This window comes from Rhineura floridana, chromosome 12 (assembly GCF_030035675.1).
Source record: "Rhineura floridana isolate rRhiFlo1 chromosome 12, rRhiFlo1.hap2, whole genome shotgun sequence".
Lineage (NCBI taxonomy): Eukaryota > Metazoa > Chordata > Lepidosauria > Squamata > Rhineuridae > Rhineura > Rhineura floridana.
The window spans coordinates 25,302,166-25,315,883 of record NC_084491.1 but is presented as its reverse complement, the minus strand read 5'-3'; the positions used below and the strand labels follow the sequence as shown (position 1 = coordinate 25,315,883).

General features: G+C 44.1%; 1 protein-coding gene across 19 annotated transcripts in view; it reads right to left on the bottom strand.

The window, feature by feature from the left end:
• CAMK2B (calcium/calmodulin dependent protein kinase II beta) overlaps window positions 1-13,718 on the bottom strand; it is a 273,787-nt gene that overhangs the window by 10,452 nt on the left and 249,617 nt on the right. For all 19 annotated transcript variants that reach the window (XM_061593504.1, XM_061593513.1, XM_061593514.1 and 16 more), the window contains 3 exons: window positions 6,501-6,576; window positions 4,362-4,456; window positions 2,083-2,317 (listed from right to left, as the gene is read on the bottom strand). In XM_061593504.1, coding sequence (XP_061449488.1) covers window positions 2,085-2,317; window positions 4,362-4,456; window positions 6,501-6,576 — 404 coding nt within the window. In that variant the 3' untranslated portion in view covers window positions 2,083-2,084. The remainder of the gene's footprint in view (window positions 1-2,082; window positions 2,318-4,361; window positions 4,457-6,500; window positions 6,577-13,718) is intronic.

Genomic DNA, 13,718 nt, shown 5'->3' with positions numbered 1-13,718 from the left:
GCATTGCAAAATTTGGAGGACTGTAAATTTTGAAGGATGGCTGCATATTTTACTGGAAAGTGCAAATTGAGCAGATTCACCTTTAAATGTGGACTGAATCATATTTCTCCCTCACCCCTATTGGCCAACAACAGAATGTGTTGAACAAGCAAATTTTACCAACATGTTCACATTGACAATAGGCAAATGTCACCCATTCTTTTCCAAGGACACAGGTTTAGTGATGAGCCCACTGTGAAGTTCACTCAGTGTATTTTAGACAGATGTACCATCTCTTTGCAATCCAGGGAATGGGGATGTGAGTCGCATCAGAAGCTACATTTCTGCAGCACTGACTGGTGGCCCCTGGGTCAATTCTGCAGCCTGTTCCCCACTCCTTGGAACAGAGTTATGTGCAATGCTGATTGGCTGACCCTTGTGAAAAATCACAAAGCCTCCCTCTCTGGGGCAGATTTTGTTAAGTGATAAAAAGTGTTTTAAAAACCTATTTTAAGTAAAGAAAAATAAAATTCCAAACAAGCTTTTAAGCTGATTAGTCTTGCAGGTTCTTGAAAAATAAAACCAATGGAGACATCGTGCCAGAAGGGTGAGAAAGGGGCAACAATCTACATTAAATATGGATTGTTCATTGAGGTACATGAGTCTTTTGAGTTGCAGAGGCAGAGAAAAACAGACTGATCTACATAAACAAACAAAAAGCAAACCCTAGACCTTGCACCCACTCCTGTCTCTACATGTATCAGCACTCCGCCTCACTCCACACGCACACAGACATGCTTGTGTTCCACATATACACATGTGGACACATTGGTTTTTCTTTTTGATCTCCCTTCCAGTTTCATCTTCCTCGGGGGAAGTATCTGCAACATAGAGTGACTTGGCAAGGGGATTTTTCATGCCATAGTCCAGGGATGGAGAACAGGATCCAGCTGGTGGGTCAAATCTTATCTTCCCTATCCCTGCGGGCCAAGTTTGACAGGTGGGTGGGGCTTCCTATCTGTCATCATCTGATGTCACAATGACGACATGTGTTGAAATTAAACCACATGGGCAAAGGAACAGTGCTTTGCACATGCCAATTATCAGCTGATAGGGAGCGTTTACGAAATGCAGACATGTTGCAATCACCACCTGATCAGCAGTGCCTCAAGCTTGTGTTGTTACTGTCCCACACCTGATGTCCTATATGACCTCAGGTGTGAGACATGCAGGTGTGGCTTGGCCAAACAACCTTGCAGACCTAATGGGGAGGCCTCATTAGGCAGGCCCATGGGCCAGAGGTTCCCTAGCCAAGTCTAAGAATGGCCCTAGCTCAGGGTTAATTAATGCAGCCCAGGAAGTGCTGGGCTCCATGTCAGTCGGACAGTAGAATCTGCTCTTGGTAGTCCAAACATTCAAGGAGCTGTTTAAGGTGCTGAAACCTATTCCCAAAGCAGGTTCAGCACCTTGGACAGCGCCTTGAAATTCAAACTGAGCCATGCAGCGGATCCCACTGCTCCACTGACATTGGGCCACCAGCTGGCACTGCCTTCAGGCATCTCTATCTGGCTTTCTCTAGACCAGTGATTCTTGCGCCGGGGCACACTGGTGCGCCACAAGAGGTGGCTAGGTGTGCCGCGAATATTATGAAAGTATATTATTATTAAGATTTTTTTATTCATAGTTTAAAATATATTAATATATTTTTAATCTTGTACACAAAGTGCGCCAGAAAATTTTTATATGTTTTACAGTGCGCTGCGAACCAAAAAAGATTGAGAACCACTGCTGTAGACCATGCCCCTCCCCAGGCTGCCCCCCCCCTTACCAGCCCTACTCCAAGCATTCCCTGAGTACTTTGGCTGGGCTGAAATGTGTCCTCAAACAGTGATAATGCTTCTTGCTTTGTTGGATGGAAAATAAAGAGATGTGTATGTGTAATCCTTTTGTATAGCTGGAATGTAGCCTACTGTACAAATCCATTCCTCCACTTGCTTTTGCCTCTGGCCCGCCCACTTCCGGCATGTGGCTCCTGCAAGGTTGCCCATGAGGGAATGCGCCCTTCAGGCTGAAAAAGCTTCTCCTGCCTTGCCTTTGTCTTACCTTCACTGGAGTGGTGCCACAGGTGCTCCTGAGCAGTGGAAGTGCACATTCTGCCACTTGCCATCACGGCGGTGCCAGACGCGGGTCTCCTCAGACTGGCAAGTGCGAGGACGGCCCTGCCCATCGATGTATTGCGTCAGGCGGATGTAGGCAATGCAGGCAGCGTCTTCTCCAATGACGTGCACGTGAGGGTTCAGGATGGTGGTGTGGATGGGCTTGTTGTTCTTAGATAACACTGGAAGGGCAGGAACCAGGACACCAGCATGAGTGTGTGGGGATGTTTTGGGGGCGGAGGGAAGAAGGCCAATATAGGAGCAAAGAGGTGAAGAAAGGAATGAAGGAACTTTCTTGTTGGGGAAGGAACTTAGAAAACTGCCTTAGACCAAATCAAATTATTTGTCTACCTGGCCCAGTATTGTCTACTCTGACTGGCAGCAGTTGTCCAGTCACTCAAGCATAGCGGAGTCTTTGACATCACTGGTACCTGATTCTTTTTCCTTGGGCATGCCAAGAATTGAACCTGGAACCTTCTGCATGTAAAGCAGGTGCTCTGCCACTGAGCAATGGCTCCCACACCACCTCCCTACGCTCTGAAACTGGACAGAGTTTCAGATATGGATGCAGGCAAGGAGCAGACAATATGGCTATGTTTGTGTGTACATGTGTCAGGATGGATGGTCAGGAAACTATAGACTGACTAAAGCAAGGAACAGGGTTGCCTGTTTTATTCCCTTTTTCTTTCAGGAAAGCAGAACCTCCATGGCAGCTTTGATTTGTTGATTTGTGTTCTTACTGAATTTTTTTTTTTGTCCTCATCAGAAGGTAAGGTTCTGTGAAGCAATGGCAGTGGGAAATTATGCTTGCACACCTGGAAAGATACTTTGCAAATTGGCGGCCAGATTGGTAATGGCATTCCCATCAGCGCACCTGCATGGCCCCAGCTTCACCATTGCCTTACCCTGCCCCAGCCCTATCCTGCAGTGCTAGTGTCAGGAGGGCAGCTCCATCACTCTCACTGCCACTGTATCGAGACCGGTATTGTCTGCTCTGCCAGCAGCTTTCCAGGATCTTTAGCACAATAGGGGTTTTCCCCATCACCTGCTTCCTGATCCCTTTAACTGGAGTTGCAAAGATCCCTTCCCAGCCCAGTCTTTTGAGGTCAAGCGAAGATGCTCTCTTAACAGTGCTGCACTTGCAGACTGTGTGATATGTGGTGACATGTGAGCGGGGGTTCTCTATAGTGACACCCCAATGATGGAATGTCTTCCCTGCACAGATTCAGTCGATGCCAATGCTTATAGATTTTAGGCACCTTATAAATTTTATTTATTTATTAATTAAATTTGTTAGACGCCCATCTGGCAGGGGTTATCCTGCCACTCTGGGCGACGTACAATAAAATACAAATATATTCCATAAAAAACATAAGCAGAAAAATTAAAACCACCCCTAGAACTACAATCTAACTTTTGTATTTACTCAGGCCACTGGGTGAGTTGAATGGAGGAGATGCTTTGTTGCTTTCCCAGTGCTGTGATGTAATGTTGATTTATTTTTGCCATGGTTTTTCAGATTGTTTTATTATATTACGTATTATATATTTTTATGTTGTACCCTACTCTGAGATTGATGTTGGGATTCCTTCAGACAATCTGTTTATTCAGCATTCATCCTGATTTGTTTGCACAAAGTTTATGCAGAGGTTAGACTGTGTCTAGTCTTCACTGAGCCTTGGTTCTGATTTGTTTATGGGGAGGCTATACAATAATGATGAGCAGTATTTCTGATTTGCTTGTGGGGTGTTTACATGTCTTCCCATTAATCAATTGTTCATCCCACACTTTTCAGTACACTTCCCCATCACTTTCCAAGACAGAAAAAACACTTTTAAAAAAATGGATTTGTTGCACCAGGGCAACAGATCACTAATTCATTTAAATCGCACAAACCTCAAGTTCTGGTAGGTGCATGAATCCCTCCTGCAAAATAGCAACAATCTGAAACACTCTAATGAAGAGAGGGGTATAGATCTCCTATATAAATAAGCAAATAAAGCAAGCAAGCACCCATCTGTCACCTGTTCCCACAACCAATATAGGCTAGCTGAAGGCTAAAGGAAAAATGAGGACTCTTTTAAAGAGGAAAGAAGCAAGAAATGTTCCTCGTGTAGTTATGCTTCTGAGCTGAAGACAGAGACAGCTGGTGGGACAGAAGACTTCTGTTAGTGGGCAGGCAGAGTATGTCCCTTCCATAGTTTACATGCAAAAAGATATACTTACAGTTTTCAAAGTAAAATCTGTGGAAATCCATCCCTTCCACAAGGTTGCCCAAGGCTTCAGGTTCGAAAGAAGTTAGGCCTGGATCACAGATTTTTCTAGACAGGCAGACAACATAGAGATACCCTTTTAATAGTGCGGCACTTGCTGGCGGAGAAAAAGACTATCAATGGAGGATAAGGCTATCAGCAGCTACTAACCATGATGGCTATTTTCTACCTCCACTGTTGGAAACAGTATGCCTGTAAATATCAGTTGATGTGTATCATAAGTAGGAAGAATGCTGTTCCACTCATCTCCTGTTTGTGGGCTTCCCATTGGCTGGCCGCTGTGAGAACAGGGTGCTGAACTAGATGGGCCTGTGGCCTAATCCAGCAGGGTTTTTCTTACATTCTTATGATAGACATATAAAGAATCTTTGTGAAGGAGGAGATGAACCTATCCTTCCTGGCCAGTACTAGCAACTGCCTTTCTTTGATTTTGTAAGGATGCCTGAACAGATTAGTTTAGGGGTTGTCTAAAGGGAGAAAGAGAGAACTTATCTCTCCTTTTCCTTCAAAGCTGAGGAAACCTGGGCTATTGTGTCCCACAAAATATATTTACCAAGAGGAAAAAAGGTGTGGAAATGAGCTGGAATAAAAAAATATTCAAAATATAGTAAACAAATAAGTATGATCTAATAAACTGATGGGCTTTGTCATTAAGGATGCCACAATGTGCTTCTCTGACTGTTAAAGAGGTATGGATGAGTTGCTATTTACCCAGAAGACTGTGGCTCAAGAACTTTGGAAGAGGTGACTTAAAATTTGAGCCTTTACATTGGGTCCACTCAAACCTGGTGATTTTCAACAGGTGCAAATTAGATTTATCATCAGTGCAGAAAGGGACAAATCCAAGTGACATGTTCTATTCAAGTTAAAAATAGAATTATACACAAGCCCCATATGAAATAATGGAGCGAAATTTTATGAACAGAAAGTGACTCTATTCCTGTGTAGAGAGACTATTCAGATATACTAGCTACAGACTGGCTTAGTGAGACTGGTGTAAGAGCAACTGTGAGAGACATTAAAAATTACTGACTATTTAAGCAAAGTGAAAATTTGTAGGGGAGACTCCTCACTGAAACTCTGTGGGTCCCAGAGTTTGGTCTAAAGCAGGTGTGGGGAACGTTTGGTCCTCCAGAAGTTGCTGAACTGTACAGTTCTCATCATCCCTGGCTATACTTGCTTTGGGCTGATGGGAGCTGTAATTCAGCAACATCTGGAGAGCCAAATGTTCCCCACACCTTGTCTAAAGTTCCACCTTGCTGAACCTAAGCAAGTTTGGGTCTGGTCAGTGCTTGGATGGGTGAAACTGCATGGAAATCACAGGGAACATTGCTGCTTTGGGTTCCATGGCAGGAAAGACAAGATATAAATGTAGAAAGTAAAGTAAATGAAATAATTTCTTGGAATGTCGCTGGATGGCATAATTAGCTAATGGATAATCATATTTTTAAATGACAAGCCAAGACACATCATTACAAACCAGACTTAGAAGTGCATATCCCAAAGACAGGCTCAATTGCCATCCTTCAGAGCAAAGGCAATGTTCTCAGATGCAGTTCTTAGGGTTATTATGTAATATTTATCTAAGAAATTAGAAATTATAATTAGAAATTATCTAATTATATTAGAAATTATCTAAGTTTGGCTTGAGGGAGTGCCTCTCCCCCATATTTACGGCTACTTTTATTTTGCATGAAGAAGCAAAGAGCCAGACAACACACCTTTTTTTAGGTTTCTGGTGGGGCCAGGAGAGAGATATGGCACTATCTCCTATGGTATACACCACTTTATATAACTTAGCAATGAGCTGTGCTATGACCTCTCAGAATGGATTTAAAACAGGAATAGGGAAGCTGTGGCTCTCAGGATGTTGTTGGACTCCAACTCCCATCCACCCCAGCCAATGATCATGGATGATGGGAGCTTAGTCCAACAACATGTGGAAGGCCACAGATTCCCCACCTGATTTAAAATAACAGTAAGCAGCATTGGGACCAGATTAATCCTGCTGATGAATGGCACTGTATACATTGACGTAAAATTGGTTTCTGAGGCCAGTATTTCCATGAGACCACACACCCAGCCTACTCACGCATATGCCTCGAAGTCGCCATTGTTCACAGCCTCGATCAGCTGCTCTGTTATCTTTATGATTTCCTGCTTGCGGGCTACAGATGGAGGAATGAGCAGAAGGCAGAGAGAGAGAGAAGAAGGAAGGGGAGATATACATGATGTCAGTGAAAGCAGGTTGCCTATATGCCCTGAAGCCCTAGCCGAAAACCCACTGTCTTAATTGTCCTTGCATGCCTCATTGCTTTGATCCTGTGAGTTTATAGGAACAGTTTCTCAATGATGAGATCTTGTAAGATAGCACCAATGAGGAGTAGTGATTAGTGTGTTAGACTAGGGAGACCCAGGTTCAAATCCTCACTCAGCCATAGCCATGAAGCACACTGGGAGACATTGGGCTGGTCACTCACTCTAAAATACCTCACAGGGTTGTTGTGAAGATTAAATTGGGGGTATTATTATTATTATTACTATTAGTAATTGCACTGGGGATTTGATAATCACATATAAAGTGGAAATAGCTAAGCATGATAGGTAAGAAATAGTGATTCAGCAGATCTAGTCACAGAGACATCCCTGTTATATACCTGGGTCCTCAAGGTTACTTCGTCTGCTGTTATTGATAATAGGAAACCAGAAAATACTGGCAGCTTTCAGCAGGACAATATTAGATTCTTGCCACAAACCTGCTCCAGCAAAGGTATTACTTTCTTTCTACCCTGAAACTGCCCACAGCCCTCGCATAACGATGTGAACTGAAAGTCAGTGTATCTCTGTAACCAGCACATAGAGGAGATCTGGGGAGATGCAAGAATTTGCAAAGCTCCCAAGCGACCCAGTTAGAACAAATGCTGTGAATAATGCAACACCCAAGTGCCAGAGATGGTGTCAGCGGCCTTGCCAAGGTCATCTCCTTGGAGCAGAAGCCTTTGGAAACTTATGCCCTCATGGCTGTCTGGAGAATCCACTTCACTCATGCATGCTAGACCTTGACAAGCCCACAAGCCTCACACCCACGTGGATCCCAGACTCCCATTAATAGACCTCTTTCCAGACCTGAGTGGAAAGGCAGGAGACAGATTCCCATGGCGTGTGCACCAAAGGTGGAGGTGAGCAGCCTGCAAAAGCCTACCTCTAGAAAGTTCAGAAACAGTGTCTGCACAGGTGCAGAACTCGTATGTCTGACTGGACAGGGATTACAAACAAGCTGCACACCTGGAGAACCTCAGGCATCAAAGATCACGTCCACATGAAGTGTTGTATCAAATGTTAGTCCTCAGAATGGACTCACTGCAGTTAATGACTGACTTAAGAATAATTAATTTCAATAGGTCTACTCTATGTAGAACTTAGTTGGCTACAACCCTTAGTGAACAAGTAGGCCCCATTTGATAAACTGTGGATCTGAGTGATGGGTCCAATAACTATTTTGGCTAGGGGCATGGAAAGTATGGCTTTCCAAGCATGTCAATGGTCTAGGAAAAGAGCTGCTTGACTCCCTTCTCTAAAGCATGCAAATGCTCCAACCATTTTGATTCACAAAGGTGGCCTATGATCAAACTTTCATCTTCACACAGCTCTTCCGATTCAACCTGGCACAAACCTGATCCAACAAAGCTCACAGACCTGGAGTCTCTGCAATCTATCCCTAAATGCCTGTTTCAAGGTATAATTATATTTCTGAGATCCTTCTTTCTCATTCATTTTTAATTTCATTTTCAGACATAATCTTGCCTTCAATCTGATTCCTCTCTCGCATTGCAAAAATGTCAGATTAGAGGCACAGTACAAATGCAAAGAGTCCATGACAATTCTCCTACCTGAGCTGATATCAACCTTTAGCTGACATCTTTAAAACTAGCTTTGTGTATGATGGAAGATGATGTGCATGTAAATAGGCAATAGAAAGGTATCAGTCAGTTGCTCTTGAACATTTGAATTTACCTGGGCTGAATCTGTGCTTTGTGAACACTCCTGATTCTTAAGTACACAGTGGCAACTAGAGTGTCACTAGATTTGTTGCTCTTGGGTAAAAGAAAATGCAGGGCTAGCAGAGCAACGTGTTCATATTGGGAGGGGGATTCTTGTAGAGTACAAAACCAGAACAGCCTTGTTTTGAGTTAACTCGGACTGATTTTTTGGCATTTCAGCAAGGCCAAAGCATAACTCAGGAAGTTCCTAAGTTGCTTAGTTTCACAGTAATCTTTATGGGTCATATCCAATGGTAGCTCTGCCTTAGTGGAAAGTACTTGCATAAGTCTGGGCACTTGCCAGTCCCCTCTATTCACTGCAGCCCTCTGCACTGTACTCCCTTCTATTCTGAGCATCATGAGCAGCTTCAGGAATGGGTGCTTATACGAGATTATCAGCAAAAATCAAGTGTCCTAATTTGTGGGGGTGCTTTCCACTAAGACAGGTGTGGGGAATCTTTGGCCCTCTAGATGTTCAAATGTGGGGAACTACAACTCCCATTAGGCCCTGCTAGCATGGTCAATGGCCAGGAATTATTGGAGTTGTAGTTCAGCAACATCTGGAGGGCAAAAGGTTCCCCACACCTGTACTAAGGAAAAGCCATCACTAGACACAACCCTATATTGGGAAATGAGGGCAGAAGCTTTCTCACAGCTTACTATATGGGCATCCCATGGGACACATAACAGTTTTGTTTTAAAAGAGCAATGAGGTGCAAAGTGGGTCCAGCATTGGAGCCGTCAGCTACAATGCCTTTTTGGGGGCCTTTTTTTTGTTAAAGTGTCATCACTTCTAGTTATGCTGTCAGTGGGGAAATTATATAAACTTTGGGGAACAACTATAAACCTGCCCCCATTATGTGCAAAACACAATAGGCTGCTGCTGCCTCTAATGACCCCTTTGTTTCCATTCCTCTGTATCCCAACAAACGTGTATATATAAAGTTATGTTTCCCCCCTCCATATTAATACCCTATCCTATCCTGCCCACTTTTGCACCCATAGTCACTAATGTGGGTTAGAATGATCCATCCACACAGAAAAATGACTTGAGGTTGCAATTCTTTGCACACTTATCTGGGAAGAAACTCCATTTAACACCGGGAGCTGCTTCCAAAGTAAACATGCATGGAATTGCTGTGAAACAAAGGAAGAACTATTGTTCTTTAAAACACAGTAAAAAGTAAAACATGTAAAGGGGCAATTCATTAATATTAAGCGATTGTAAACCAAGATGTTTTGTTTGAGATGGAGCAGAAATGGTGCTTCCACCCACCCCAGACAAGGTGCATAGTACTCAAGGCTAGCCACGTTATTTTGGCACCTGAGGCAGAAAATCTCGCCGGCGCCCCTCCCTAACAGTAAAATGCAATACTAATACATTAAATTGCTAACAATTTGTTGCTGTTTCATGACATCCAAAAGTAGCTGTCTGAGGCTTAACCCTAATGGTTGGGCCAGCCCTTTTCAAAGCTATGCACTAAGCCTTAGAGGAGCCAGTGAGCAATGAAAGATTGCACAATCCTGACCCTGTTCTCCTACATGTTTCTCCTTCCAGCAAAGGCAGTTCTTACCTGTCAGCTTGCCCGTCATGTCTGCTTCCACTTTGAACTGAGTGTTCTCCCTATGCCCTGTCCCAGCTCTATCTGTGTGGCATCTCAGCTCATCTTTGCTGGTGTCTCCCTCCAGCTGCGTTATTCATGCCTGTAAACCAACACCGCTGCCAGGGACTCCCAGTTTTTCAGCAGGGGAAAAAAAAGAGTTCACGGCAGAGGGATATAGCCTGTGACCTTATGACTCACAATCCATAGGTAAAGAAACCTTTTTTCCATCTCCTGTGCAGCTACCAGGCACAGCAAGAAAGGTGTGCACTTTCAGTGTTTGATGCAACAAAACACTCTACCTCTTCTAGGCATGCTTCTGCCAGGGCTGAATCTGCCACTTCAGATAAGACCTGAATCAGCCAAAAGCTATTTTTGGTGATGTATTTAGTACATGCTTTATACATGTAATTTTATTGTTGATTTTGTGTTGTTCGCCACCATAATATTATACAGCCACAAGAGTGGCTGTATACAGGACTATGGTCAGCATGGATTTTTAGCATTCCACAATGTTAAATTGAAAATACCCCCATGTCACTCTGATACTTCCATAAGCTCATTCAAAACAAAACCTTACAGAACTTACAGTCCTGAACTCAGAAACGCTTGCTTAACAACCCAGAGCCAGTGGCAGGTGGCACTAGAACCAACGAGAGGCAGAACTACTTCTGGTTTTGTCCACAATCTCCTCCCTGCTCAATTCTAGGCCACAGCTGCACCTTACATATAAAGCAGTGTTATACAACTTTTAACAGTCACGGCTTCCCCCAAAGAATCCTGGGAACTGTAGTTTGTTAAGGGTACTGAGAGTTGTTAGGAGACCCCTATTCTCCTCACAGAGCTACAATTCCCAAAGTTCCCTGGGAAGAGGGATTGATTGTTAAACCACTCTGGGCACGAGGAAGATAGTAAACGATTTTGTACTGGGTAAAGTGGAGGCTGGTCCATTAGGGCAAATGGAGCACTGCCCCACCAGCCTCAGCCAGCCCTCGCCTGCCTGCCTTAATTACAGCCAGCATGGATTTTTTGCATTCCGCAATGTTAAACTGAAAATACCCCCCATGCCATTCTGCTGCTTTCCATAAGTTCATTTCAAAATAAAACATCACAAAACATATTGTCCTGAACTCAGAAACACTTGTTTAACAAGACTCTAAATTTTCATGGTGATACACAAAACAGAGAATTCAGAGTTCAAAGTATAAAAAGAGGGGGGAAACAGACCCCTTGTGGACTTTTTTCTGTCAGAGTTCTGATAATCTGTTGAAATTAATTAAAAATCAGCTATATTCACAAGTACCTGTAATCCTATTACTGACCTTGCCCCCTGACCTTCATCTTCTGCAGTTTAAAAGTTAAAAAGATGCCTGGCTGATTTTTAATTAATTTAAGAAAGTTAGCATTGAACTCAATGATAAGGCTCGGCATGCTCAGTGTTCTAAAAGCCAGACTCACAGCTGCTGGGCTTGCCTAATCGGGGCTACACCCACACCAGACATTTATTTCACTTGAGACAGTCATGGCTTCCCCCAAAGAATCCTGGGAAGTGTAGTTTGTGAAGGGTGCTGAGAGAAGACTCTTATTCCCCTGACAGAGCTCCAGTGGCTAGAGTGGTTTAACAGTTAGCCACTCTGATTGAAGCTCTGTGAAGGGAACCGGGCATCTCCTAGCAGCTCTCAGCACCCTTCACTAACTACACTTTCCAGGATTCTTTGGGAGAAGCCATGACTGCCTAAAAGTGAAATAAAGGTCTGGTGTGGATGTGGCCAGGGACAGCATTGGTTTAAATTTGGGTGGGAGGCTACATGTGCCTGCTGTAGAATAAAAAGGTGGGGGAAACCCTGATAAAGAATGAGACTGCTCACAATGTTTTCCTTTTGGAAAGGAAAGGGGCTTCCCCTCTGTGCAGTGCTCACCAGCCAATCTCCTCCCCTCCTCCTCCCATCACCTCCCTTTTGCCCCTTCCCTCCCCCTTTCTTCACCCCTCTCCCTCCCCTTCCCATCCCTGCCTTCCTCCTCCTCCTCTTCCCCAAGGTCAGTTTTACCTATCCTAGCCATGGTTGCACAGGAGTAAATCCCACTGAACTCAATAAGCATGCAAATGATCAGACCTGCCTTTCCCCTCCTCCTTCCTCTCCTCCCCTCTTCCTTTTTTCTCCTCCCCTGCCCACTCCAGGCCTCCCTCCCCATGGTCAGTTTTACCTATCCTAAGTATGATTGCACAGGAGTAAATCCCATTCAACTCAATAAACATGCAAATGATCAAACCTGCCCTCTCCCTCCTGCCTGCTCCCCTCCTCCCCTCCCCATCCCCTGTGCTCAGTTTCACCTATCCTAAGCATGATTGCACGGGAGTAAATCCCACTGAACTCAAAGCACGCAAATGATGAATCCATTCTCAGCAACCTTGCACATGATCCCATTTCTTACCTCCCAGATTAAAAAGCAGAGAAATTCACTAAGAGGTAAACCTTGTGGTTTAAGAATGTACCTATAACCAACAGATATTTCTATCAAACTTTAAAAAGCAGGGAAATTGGGCAGCTATAGTGAATGCACCAGGGGAGCAGGAGACCTGACCTCCTCTCTCAGATATTGTACTGCCCTACAAATTTGTCAAAATGCAAACACCATTTGGGTTGGTCTTTCACAGTCCAATCCACTTCCTGTGTAGCTTGGAAGAATTTGGTAGCATGCCTCTGAGCATATGGGGAGTGGTGGCAACACCTGCCATCTCCAATGATGGAGAATTACATTTTGTATGTTTGTTGGTGTTCTTCTTACTTTGCTTCTTTCCTGTGTTACTATTGTTTCTACAGAGAATCTAACCTAGAAAATTATATTCCTTTCATTATTCATCCGAGAAATCTATGTCAAATTTATTTTTAGGTTAGGTTAGGTTTAGGTTAGGTTAGGCCATCCAGGGATGGTGAACATATGACTCCAACTCCCATCAGCCCCAACTGACATTGGGAATGGTCAGGGATGATGGGAGTTGTAGTCTCACGCGACAACTGGAGGGGACACAGGTTCCCCAATCCCTGACATAAAAGCTACTTTTAAACTGCAGGCAAGCTTAACTGACAGTAGTGACCACTGAGAGTTTTCTGGTAATGCCCCCTTTCAATAATAATAATAATAAAAAATAAAGTTCCTGTAAATGCACAGGTATTTCCGCAAGCGATAATTCTGACACTCAGCACCCTTGAATGAATGAATGAATCAATGAAACATTGTTTACACTGTCGACAAAACGTGAGATAATGACTGTGCAATCTGAAATCCCTTTGCTTTGGGTTGGTACAGGAATAGTCATGCTGGCATCTGCCAGCCTCTGCCTGCGGAGTGATGCCAGCATCAGTCTACTGGTACAGAGTTCTCCCTTCCGCCCGGCAAATGTGTGTGTGTGTGCGAATGCCACCAGTGTGTTCCCCACCAGCAGAAGCCAGTGGAGAACCCCAAAACAGGGTGTTCTGGGGTGGAAGCAAGGAACTAATCTGGCCCAGGATCTGTTGGAATGCAGCCAGACCCCTGCCATCATGTGATGGCATCAGGCCCAATCCAGGCCAAATTGCTTCACCAGCTCCTAGGTGTGTACGAGTCAGTGCTATGGATGTAGTGATGGATCACATCACCACTCCATTAAGCCGCAACAGGCAGCAGCTG